General features: G+C 38.9%; 1 protein-coding gene across 1 annotated transcript in view; it reads right to left on the bottom strand.

Moving 5' to 3' along the window:
- The window catches only part of ARHGEF26 (Rho guanine nucleotide exchange factor 26), a 160,576-nt gene that overhangs the window by 72,887 nt on the left and 75,083 nt on the right, over nucleotides 1–12,606 (bottom strand). Inside the window, exons 7-9 of the mRNA XM_073674753.1 lie at nucleotides 3,768–3,920; nucleotides 3,089–3,218; nucleotides 2,717–2,791 (exon numbers count right to left, since the gene is read on the bottom strand). Of these exons, the coding sequence (XP_073530854.1) occupies nucleotides 2,717–2,791; nucleotides 3,089–3,218; nucleotides 3,768–3,920 (358 nt within the window). The remainder of the gene's footprint in view (nucleotides 1–2,716; nucleotides 2,792–3,088; nucleotides 3,219–3,767; nucleotides 3,921–12,606) is intronic.

The following is a 12,606-nucleotide window of genomic DNA, read 5'->3' as shown; positions in this document are numbered from 1 at the left end:
TATGGCCATGTGAGGGCTTATTTTTTGCGGGACGAGTTGAACTTTTAAACGCCATTACTAGTTTTACCATATCGTGTACGGGAAAACGGGAAAAAAATTCCAAGTGCGGTGAAATTGCAAAAAAAATACAATTCCACAGTTTTGTTGTTTTTTTTTACCACGTTCACTGAATACTAAAACTGACCTGCCATTATTATTCTCCAGGTCATTACGAGTTCGTAGCTACCAAACATGTATAGGTCCTTTTTTATTTAAGTGGTGAAAAAAAAATCCAAATTTTGCTTAAAAAAAAAAAAATGGTGCCATTTTTTGGGATCTGGGGCCGGTGAGGGCTTATTTTTTGCACGCTGGGCTGACGTTTTTATTGATACCATTTTGGGGTAGATCCGATGTTTTGATCGCCCGTTATTACAATGTTGCGGCGACCAAAAAACATAATTCTGGCGTTTAGAATTTTTTTCTTGTTACGCCGTTTACCGATCGGATTCTTTTTTTATATTGATAGATCGGGCGATTCTGAAGGCGGTGATACCAAATATGTGTATGTGTTTTTTTTTTTATTATTATTTTATTTTGAATGGGGGGTGATTTAAACTTTTATATTTTTTTAATTTTTTAAATATTTTTAAAAACTTTTTTTTTCACTTTTCGCTTGCTTCTATAGTCTCCATAGGAGACTAGAAGCAGCACTTGTCTGATTGCCTTTGCTACATAGAGATGATCAGCAGATCACCTCTGTGTAGCAGAAATGGTCCTGTGCTATGAGCGCCGACCACTAGGTGGCGCTCATAGCGACCAGCTCATGACAACCACTGGAGTCTGCTGCAGACCCAGGGTTGTCATGCCCACCCATCGGTGACCTGCGATCACGTGACGGAGTCACCGATGGGCGGGGTAAGTGACGCGCTTCCGGCGCGGTGCTGTTAAATGCCGCTGTCAGAGATTGACAGCGGCATTTAACATGTTAACAGCCGCGGGTGGATCGCGATTCCACCCGCGGCTGTTGCGGGCACATGTCAGCTATAATAATCAGCTGACATGTGCCCGGTTCAGTGTGGGCTCAGCGCAGGAGCCCTCACTGAACCGGGGGTTACAGCCTTGTGAGTATAAATACAGCACAGGCAGTAAAGTGGTTAATATCAAAGCATAATGCTGATAAACTACAGCAACCTTCAATCAACATGCTTTCCTAAACTATGCAGTCTTTAAACAAGTTATCTAATTTTGTGTAGCAAAACATGCAAGTATTTCAAGCAATTAGCCATTACGTTCTGGCTTTCATCCAGTCAACAAGAAGTTCGCTTTCCATAATTTGAACTAAAATCTCTCTGCACATTGTGACCTCAAATGTTCTAAAATGCAAGAAAACCTAGCAAGCAATTACTACGAAAAAAGCTTTGTATTGCTCAGAGATGATTCCTCATCCATTTTACTTCAGCTTAATTTCACCTCGTTTTGGAAAAATAAAATAAAAAATATGGTCTTCAGCAAATTGTAGTTGCGTATAATTTTTCTATAGTGTTGTAACTTTCCTCATCGCATAACCACTAAAGTTAAAGGGTTATTCTCAATTTTTGTGTTCAGCTTTCATGTCTCTTCCACTTTCTGGTTTCTAGTGGAGAGGAACATTTTCATTGAGTGACAGGGAGAGGAGGAAGAGGAGCAGTTATATAGAAATCAATTGGCTGGAGAGAGGTGGCTAGGATGTTAGGAGTTAACTCCTCTCCTGGAATGTTACTACTGTGCACACTTGCCCAGGCTCTCTAGGTCAAGCTCTTTAGAAACAATCTGTACACTGTGTAAGATGAAAGCTCTTACAGAAGGAGAATGACAGCAGATAGAAAAAGCAAGTAAATTCTGAACTTACTAATTTTCATGCTGTCTAACTAAAACAATTTAATAACATAAGAATCCCCCTTTAAATGGGTTTCACTTGAACCAATATTTAATTCATACTTCCAACTGAAACCAACTACTCTAGCCACTGCATATCTGTAGGTATTGATGACTTAAGCGTAAGTTCTCGTGTGAGTATATTAGAGATAGCACTATTTCTGCTATTAGATGACTTGCATTTTAACTAAATTTCCTTTCCCAACTGAATGCTTGGTTTCTAATTTTCAGTGTTATCTGAGCTAGTGGGTACAGACAAGCTGTTATAATGTCTTCCATACACAGTGCAAATCTGATGAATTCCTGCTCTCCTGCCTTTAAGTAGCACATGCTTAAAATCAGCATGGAGGACATTAATCGGCAGTATTGAACAGCGTAGCTGTGAATCCAGCTCTGAAGTGAGGTAAACACTAGAAAGCAGTAGCACATTCTATGTGTCTCCCTCTACACCTCTTCTCCACAATGCTCCTTCCCCCTCAATAGGTAGCTTTACTCTGCTACCTCCATTGTCTGGTAGTCTGTCTTCTTTTCAGCAAGACAGAATTTTGTGGTTCTTCAAAGTGAATGATGAAGTTCGGCAGTGAGGAGAGGCTCATAAGTGAAGAAACAAGCATATGTTTCTGATAAGATATATTACAAAGTTTCTTATATTTGCCTGTACTTTGATTTAAGTAAAGTTTTTGTAAACGACAATCACAATTTAGAGTAACAGCTGTGAAACTATGACAAGTCAGAGAATTACTAAAATCTTGTATCATTTGATATTGCACATAGCACAGTGTAAGCAATACAACCACATACGAGTAAGATATCTCTCACTCACCTTGCTAACTTCTTTCAAGGCTCTCTTACAGGCTTCATATTTAGCAGAATCTTTTGGCGTTTTTTGACAAATTGTCTAAATAAAATAAAAGCAAAATATTAAATCCTTTTTTTTTTTTTTTTTTTTTTAAATATAAATATTTTAGATCTGGTGATAATGATATACTGCAACTGAAAAATAAATATGTACTAAAATAGAAATAATGCTGCACAATTAGACACAGATGCAGTCTATGGAGTCCAGTTAAATTAAAAAAAACAAAAAGTACATGACAACAGAAACAACTGATGAAAATGTGATGTATGTAAGGTATGTGTAACTCGCAAAATGTATTATACCTAGATCAGTAACACTATTTAACACAGAACTTACATCCATGAGGAGTGGGAGACGAGTAACCCTTTGCATTGGAAGAATAAGGAAGGAGATCATGGGGAGATTTCTGCATTCTTCTTGGGCCTCAATTTTCATCAAAACCTCCCTAAATGAAGCGTTTGTAGATCTATGATACCGAAGATATTTTTGTTAGTGGTAAGAATGTGATGTTAAAAATACAGAGGAAATAGAAATATATTTAAAAAAAAAAAAAAAAAAACACTGACTACAGCCTATAACGGCAACAAACTTAAAAAATGGGCATTATTACAATCAGTGTTTTATTAGCAGGAGATTGTCACTACAGGACTAGGTATTGGGGGCAAGACAATAAGGCTGATCTGTGTAACCGCACCCCCACCACTGTCTGGCAGCTTGTCACACAGGAAGCTGCCAATCAGGGGTGTGAGCAGGGTTATACACAGCTCAGCATTCTGACCACTGCTACATTTACAGCTGAGAAAACAGGAATTCTATCAAAACTGCACCAAGCAGCCCAGTAAGTGACAGATCGCTGGAATCGGGATCTCTGCCCCTACATTATGCTGCTCTCAGTTTTCTCAGCAAAAATCTGCTACAGATTCACTTTATGATAAATAACGCCACAGCACACACACATAAAACAAATGCAAGGAAGATATAAGGTAAATGAACATAATAAATCTATAAACTGTACATTAATTTCTGGAGTGTCCTCTGCTGATAGACTTCATTAGTGCAGTATTTCACGTAGGGATCAAATGTAGTTTTTGCATGTTTCTCAACAATGTCACTGATATCTTCAATAAGAATATTTCTTTGATGTCTGCCTTCCAGTTCTTTAAAAAATCTAAAAAAGAAAAAAAAAAAAAGAAAAAAACGCTAATTAGTGTTTACCAATACATGCTAATGCACTAAGAAGTCAAACCGGTCTCCCACTAAACAGCTGAGAGTAGGATGTCCTACAAAACTATGCAAATCTGATTTTACGTTAGATCAAAAGCCAGTATTATATTAAGGAAACACCTTATAAACTGCGTTCTACCTTGTGCAGGGCCTAAGGGCACCATGCATGATACAGGGATTTAAAGAGAGCCAAAGCAACCATGGCGGCACACCGTGTTCTGTGCTTCAGACTTGGGTGAATTAAAATCAAAATTCATATTCAGTTAAGAGGGGGTGTATGTAAGACCGGTACAATGAAAACTCTTATTCCTGTACTTGGACCATCACTACTCTCATCAGGAACCTCAACACAAGTGGGCAAACATTAGGCATTTCTGCTTTCTGATATAAAACAGTAAAAATGAGACCAAATTAATCAATTGAAATACATGCATGCTGCCCTTGCAGGGTAACATGAGGACACATTCCAGCTTTCCTTTATTTTACAGTTGCATCTGAGTAGATAGAAGGGCTAGCATAGAAAAGAGATCCCACTGTGAAATCGCGCAATGGGATGAACTCAAATGGCTGCAAACAATGTCACATTACATAAAACGCACTAAGCGATAGTCCATTATAATAAACACTTCATTGATCCTTCACCCATTCTACAAATAGCAGCTGATGGTGTTTTGGTAGTAGATGAAATGAGTGAAATCTGAACAGGAAGAACGAGAAACAATGTTACAAGAAGATCATAGATTGCCAAATAAAATGTTTACTCATACTAATTCCTGCCCTAATGGACTAGAGGGACTGCTGAAGCTTACTTAGTACAAGTTCTCCTGAGAGCTGGTAATAATGACATAAAAATTCAATTACAATCCGGCCATAAAAGTATTCTGGCTTCTCACATTGCACACATGGCTGAGCTTACATAATAGAAATGGCTGTCTAATAACATCATAATGATTTCTTTTAAAAGGTACTGATTAGTTAAGGTTTACAATAGCATTAGTAATCATTCTAGGAGTAGTCATGTAATCTATACTGCTCATATGAAATAAATGATTCACACATACATACACAGCACAGGAACGCTACAAAAGGGTATGTCCTCAAAACGAGATATTCCATCAGCAGGTATCAGCGTCCCAGTGTGTGCCAAGAAGACATTCCTCATACCATTACTCCACCTGCACCAGGCTAAAGTGCTGACACAGGACAGGAAAGGTTCTTGGTTCATGATGCTTGCCCAAAAATCTGGCCGTCCAATCAGCATAGTGCAAAAGAAATATGGATTCATCTGACCAATCACTGGTCTCAATGGTGTACGGCACAAGAAAGATGAGGCCAGAGATTGGCTGCAGACGTCAAGTGGGGTGTATATGGGCTGTGATTTCTGCAGCCTATAGAAAATATATATATCAGCAGAGATGCAATGCTGGAGTGTAGAGTATGTAATATTCAATTTTTTTTTAGCAGTGCAGATGCCTCTCTGTAGGGCTTTACATAAAAAAAGACAATGGCTTTAAGTGCAAAAAGGAAAACCTGGAGTAAACTATGCTACAAGCAGCTGCAAGAGAGACAGGGAGTGTTGTTGCATAGGGAGGGAGTATAAAGTGGGTGTTAAGAAAGCAAAAGGGTTATTCTCATGTTCATTGATGGGTAAAACAAGCAACTTTACAATTTGTTATTAAAGGGATTCTGTCATTAGGATCAACAATCCTAATCAGTCTATATGGGCATGTAGGTTATAGGAAGCTGAATAAAATGATACATTGATATCTGCAATCCGATGTCTGATTCCAGAGAAATGCACATTTTTCTTAATATGTAAATGAGCTGTTCAGGACTATCGGCCAGACACTGATCTGCATAAGAATCTGCCTCTAGAGATTATCTTAAAAGAAAGGTAACTGTCACGGCACTGTTGTACGATATCCTGGGGCTAGGGGCTCCATCCCTATCCCTAAAACTAGGGGCACGCTAGCTATCCCTGCTCCCTGGATTATTCTGATGGTGAAGATGCCGGGGCCACGTGCCTTGCTGAGCTCCTAAATAAGCTATTATTTGTCCCCTCGCTCACCCAGGAAAGTGGGGAGTTGCTGTATATACGAATACACAAGCCAGACTAAAAAGGGAAGACGTACAGGGATAAAAGGGAAAATCAAATAGGAGAGGATGAGGATATGCACTCCAAATCACCAAGTAATAGTCTTTAGAACAACACTCCAAATGCCTCCTCATACAACCAACACCTCCTAATCCAGAACCAGGCAGTATGAAACGAACACTGGCAATCTCTGATTGCCAGAGGCCAGTATATATAGCAGAAGAGAGTGGCCAACACTGAACAGCTGAAACCATAAAAGTAGGAAAGCTCAAGAAGCTCTCAACTGAACAGATTAGCCCCAGCACTGCTAACAGAAACCTTCACTGTTTAATGTGATAGTGAAGTGCTTCTAATCAGTGCAGCAGTATGTGAAATCAGACACCGCGGTCTGCTGGCCCCTCTCTGTCGTGGTAAACTGATGACAGTAGTGTTACCACTGTGAGACATATGACTGACATTTTGCTCTTCTATTCTTAATTAATGCTTCTTCAGCTTCCCCCACACTGGCCGCCTCTGAGATGGAAGGGCCAGTGCAGGAGATCTGAGCTTTGTCTCATTATAAACACATATGCAGCTCATCTGTCATATTTCTGTCACTGCAGAGCACGGCTTGATTACAACTAAGTATGTTCACACAGCTTCTTATTTACATAAAAAAGACTACGTTCTACAGTAACAGCAAATGCTATTATAAGGCTGTGTGCCCGCGATGCATTTTTTAAGCATTTCCGCAACGGCAAAAACGATGCAGAAAAGCTTAAAAAATACATGTGAAGAACTCTTCACATCCGCTTGTCCCTGGCAGGAAAAACGCATGTACAATCCGCATGTACAATCTGCATGCGTTTTTTCTGGGAGATGCAGAAACGCTCAGGAAAAAATCTGGAGCATTTCTGCATCGTGGGCACATAGCCTAATTCAGAGATCTGAATCATGTATCCACTTTTTTTTTTTTTCTTGACTGAATTTGAGCACTGCAGTGTTTTTGAAATCTGCAGCATGCAATATTTTCAGCGTTTTTACAGCATTTTTTTACCAATAGAAAGCAATGAAGAAGTGCAAAAGTGCTGCAAAAAACACAGCAAACAGGTTTTGCTATGTTTTTGCTGCATTTTTGGTGAATTAAACTAACTTTATTAAACATATACTGAGAAAATAAACACATGTAATCAACACCCAATAAATGCAGCTAAGAAAAAGTTGCAAAACCTGGATTTTGAACAGTGTTTTTATCGCCAAAAGAGAAATTAATGGCTGTAGAAATAAAATGCTGTAAAAACGCTGCATGTGAACATAGCCTAACACTTCTTTAGCTTTCATCTTACAGCCATCCGATGTAAAGGAAGGTCAGTACAGCTAAGCTGACAATACGGTGAGAGGAGAGCTACAGTATATCTGCAGATGTGTTTGTAATGAGACAAAGCTCAGCTCTGCTATACTGTGTTAGTTATAATGACACACAACTCTGTAGTAAGTTTAAGAAAGCAGACTGTCCGTTATTATAGATCTGTGTCCGGCCCATAGATCTTAACTGCTCATTTACATATAAAGAAAATCGTGGATTTTTCTGGAATAAATTAATAAAATTAATAATTTAATCTCAATAAAACACTCTACATGGGTCCCCAATGCTAGAGAAGAATATGTACCATTTCCCTTTTTAATGACAAATGTCATCTATTGGTTGGAACTTAACTATGTAGTTGGCATTGCCCCCTACTGACAGATAAGGATTGCTTTCAATATTAGTAACAATGGGCTTTTGTACTGCTTTCAGTTTGGCTCCAAAACTTGAACACAGCTAATTCCAAAACTGGCAAGTGACTGCGGGTGTTGCAAAGAAAATATAACTACTTGTTTGCTGGGACTTCCTTGTATATGTAGCTATGTATATAGCTAAGTGTATATAATTAAACATGGCAGAAAACTAAATATGCGATATATGGATACCCTAAATAATCCCGCACAGAGTAAAGGAACAAACCAATAGCAGAGCTGAGTTTGTCTTTGTGAGTAAAGCATTAGTGAGCATGTGCACATGTTAGCTGTGCAATAACTGTGGATGCATATGCTCACTAGCTCTTCATTCACATAGGCTTACTTTGGGACACAGAATCTCAGAATCATTAGGGGGGTTTAGCAGCTGGACCCCAACAGTCATCTTTCTAGTGGATAGGTGATAGATGTGCTTATGGGACATCTATCACATATCCATGGCCAGCAAAATGGCTCAGTAATTAGCACTGTTCCTTGGCAGTGTTGGGGTCCTTGGTTCATATCTGCAAGGAGTGTGTATGTTCTCCCCTTGTTTGCGTGGGTTTCCTCTTGGTTCTCTGGTTTCTTCCCACACTCCAAAGACATACTTAATGGTGCTATATAAAAAAAGTGAGCAAAATAAGTAAATAATAAAACCTGTTAGGCCACTAAATAAGATTCCTCACGTTTTCTTTATAGTGGTACCATACAGTATCACTGTTGGGTCACATATTACACGACTCTCTATAATATGCAGATTCAGACTGGCCCACAGGAGAACAGGTGGGCCCTTGTGCAGGAGTAAGTTAGTTACCCCCCCAACCAGTAGTTGTCCCAATACATATGATTCACTAAGCAGCGACAAAATCAGCATCTTATCATTCATTCATTCATTCAACAAATTACCCCGTGTGTTCTTATATAGAAGGTAAATTTCTGAATGAGGGCAATGTAATATTAGCTTGTAGCTAAACAGTGGACCTCCAGAGTCAATGATACTGGTGGGCCCTTGCCACCCAAATCCAACACGGATAGTATGTATAGTGCACGATTTTAGGACTATAAATATGAACCGGTGTACGATACAAGATGTGGCTCTGATGCCATATTATTGTGACATTTCTACAATGACAACAGAGCACGTTGAATAAGTTGAGCAAATTAGAAAATGTGATAAAACTACACACAGACATTCAAGCTGGGTATTTGTATACACTGGAGAAAATTTGCACAAGATCTAAACATCAGTTTCAGTTTCTCTCATCTGTAACACATTATCGCAGTTGTCCATTCTGTAATATGCCACACCAGGGCCACTTTAAAGATATTGGATACGTTGTATTAATGCATGCATTCACAAGTTGCAGTCATATTAGCGACAGTTTCCAGCATTTGTGAGTAAATTGTTTAAAAAAATAAATGTATATAAAGAAGATATTGTGCATTGAGGCCTACTATGGAGAAATGTGTACAGAACACCCTTTTCTCTCCCAGATGCAATGCTTTTAGAGGAAAGTTCCATACAAATGGAATGATTTGGTTTCAGGACCTCGGTATTAAATGGGAGGTATATGGCTGTACAGTACAGGCCTATGAATCTCTATGGGATCCCTATAATGGATGTGTACAGCACTGAGCTTTAATCCGGCCTCAGATCCAAGAAGCAGCTTGTCATGTGGTAAACTAAGTAAATGGAAAGTTTTCATTTCACAAAGGACAGTATCTATATTTTACTGTGTGTCTGCAAAATGTAAAACACTAGATGAAAATATGATGATGAAGTGACACTCCATAAATGCGGCTGGTTGGCACCACATCCACAGTTTCTCTTTAACCTAGATTGTAGTTGAAGAAAAAATGCTGAGGTGTTCAAGTCCCGAGCTGAAAAAATGAATCCCTGTAAAAACAGGAGGAAAGGAGAACAAGTCTGTACTTAAATCATTCCAGATGGGAACATTTCCATATTGAACAAACCACCCAGAAACTGCAAGAGATGAAAACACCACTCTAACCATTGCTGTTGGGAGAAGGAGCCTTCAACTATGAGAGACCAGGAGCAATTTGCAAAAGAAGAGCGCTCCAAAATTCCAGCTGAGAGGCGTAAGAAGCTTGTTGATGGTTATAGGAAGTGAATGACTACAGTTATTTATTCCAAAGGGTATGCCACCAAATATTAACCCCTTCACCACTGGGCCATTTTCCGTTTTTGCGATTTCGTTTTTTGCTCTTCTTCTTCTTCCCAGTGGTAACTTTTTTATTTTTTGGCCAATATGGCCATGTGAAGGCTTATTTTTTTGTGGGACAAGTTGTACTTTTGAACGACAACATTGGTTTTACCAGATTGTGTACTGGAAAAAAAAAAATAATTCCAAGTGAGGTGAAATTGCAAAAAAAGTGCAATTCCATAGGTTTTTTTTTTTTACCATGTTCACTAAATGCTAAAACTGACCTGCCATTATGATTCTCCAGGTCATTATGAGTTTGTAGATACAAAACATGTATAGGTTCTTTTTTATTTAAGTAGTGAAAAACAAATCCAAAGTATGTTTCAAAAAAAAAAAAGTCGCCATTTTCCGAGACCTGTAGCATCTCCATGTTCATTTTTGCGCATTGAGCTGACGTTTTAATCGATACCATTCTGGGTTAGATACGATGTTTTGATCGCCCGTTATTGCATTTTATTGCAATGTTGCAGCAACCAAAAAACTCTTGTTAAGTTGTTTACCGATTTGCTTAATTCTTTTTATATATTGATAGATCGGGCGATTCTGAACGCGGCGATACCAAATGTGTATAGTTGATTTTTTTTATTGTTTTATTTTGAATGGGGCAAAAGGGGGGTTATTTAAACTTTTAGATTTTTTTTATATTTTTAAAAACATTTTTACTGTCTTCAACAGTCTCCATAAGAGATTATAAGCTGCGATCATCAGATCGCCTGTGTGTAGCAGAATTGCTCACTTGCTATGAGCACCGACCGCTGGGCTGGGCGGCGCTCATAGCATCCTAGCAATGACAACCGCAGGAGTCTCCTGCAGTCCCCGAGTTGTCATGCCAACCCATCGGCAAACCGCGGTCATATGACACGGGCGCCGATGGACGGTACTAGTGACGTCCTTCCGCCGCGGCCATGTTAAATGCGGATCGCCATTCCTCCCGCAGCTACATTTAGTAGTAATTATTAACCTTCTCACATTATGACCTGTGGTCATTAATGATTTCTAATCTCAAATCTCTCTCACAGGGCACTGACCACACCTGTATTATGCTTTCTATCAAAAATTCTGATAATCTTAAACATCAAGAACAGTATAATCTGCATATTTTACCATCAGAAATGCCAATTGTCGCCATCAAAAAAGATTATTACATAAGTATTAATACAGGATTAAAAAAAATATCCATATACCCTTTATCCAACTGAAAACACAATGTACTTGCTCATTGATAACACCATGATGAAAGAAACACCTACGCTGATGAATAAACCTTCTCATACTGCAGGACCTTGAACTTTCCATATTCACTGTGTACTGGAGTCAATAAAAGCAATAAAAACAAACCTGCAATAAGATAACAACTTTCAGCTATACAAGACTAAACACACCCAATGTTTAGCATCTTATCTCTAATATATACAAACTAGAGGGCGGACAATCCTGCGGATGACCATGGTGGCCTAGAAAAGGCGTACTAGATCCTGGAATGGAAGGGGGGGTGTTGGTGCTGCTAATTTGAAAATCAAATACCAACGCCCTTCCATAAGGCCAGCCTGCACTAGCCACCTGTCAGATACAATGACTGACTATATTGTGCCAGCACTTACAGGCTGTAGTTGATGTAGTTGACAGAAGAATGGCGATTTTTCATTTTCATTTTTTCAAAAGCCATAAATTTTTTATTTTTCTGTCAATATGGCCATGTGAGAGCTTGTTTTTTGCGGGACGAGTTGTACTTTTGAATGACACTATTGTTTTTACAATATACAGTTATATGAAAAAGTTTGGGCACCCCTATTAATCTTAAGCTTAATGTTTTATAAAAATTGGTGTTTTTGCAACAGCTATTTCAGTTTGATATATGTAATAACTGTTGGACACAGTAATGTTTCTGCCTTGAAATGAGGTTTATTGTACTAACAGAAAATGTGCAATCTGCATTCAAACAAAATTTGACAGGTGCATAAGTATGGGTACCCTTATCATTTTCTTGTTTTAAATACTCCTACCTACTTTTTACTGACTTACTAAAGCACTTTTTTTGGTTTTGCAACCTCATTGAGTTTTGAACTTCATAGCCAGGTGTATGCAATCATGAGAAAAGCTACTTAAAGTGGCCACTTGCAAGTTGTTCTCCTGTTTGAATCTCCTCTGAAGAGTGGCATCATGGGCTCCTCAAAACAACTGTCAAATGATCTGAAAACAAAGATTATTCAACATAGTTGTTCAGGGGAAGGATACAAAAAGCTGTCTCAGAGATTTAACCTGTCAGTTTCCACTGTGAGGAACATAGTAAGGAAATGGAAGAACACAGGGACAGTTCTTGTTAAGGCCAGAAGTGGCAGGCCAAGAAAAACATCAGAAAGGCAGAGAAGAAGAATGGTGAGATCAGTCAAGGACAATCCTCAGACCACCTCCAGAGAGCTGCAGCATCAACTTGCTGCAGATGGTGTCACTGTGCATCGGTCAACTATACAACGCACTTTGCACAAGGAGAAGCTGTATGAGAGAGTGATGCAAAAGAAGCCGTTTCTGCAAGCACGCCACAAACAGAGTCGGCT

This window comes from Phyllobates terribilis, unplaced genomic scaffold (genome assembly GCF_046119375.1).
Source record: "Phyllobates terribilis strain yellow unplaced genomic scaffold, ASM4611937v1 Scaffold_3__8_contigs__length_932513732, whole genome shotgun sequence".
Taxonomy (NCBI): Eukaryota; Metazoa; Chordata; class Amphibia; order Anura; family Dendrobatidae; genus Phyllobates; species Phyllobates terribilis.
Note: the sequence above shows the minus strand (reverse complement) of the source record. Positions and strands in the feature narration are given on the sequence as shown.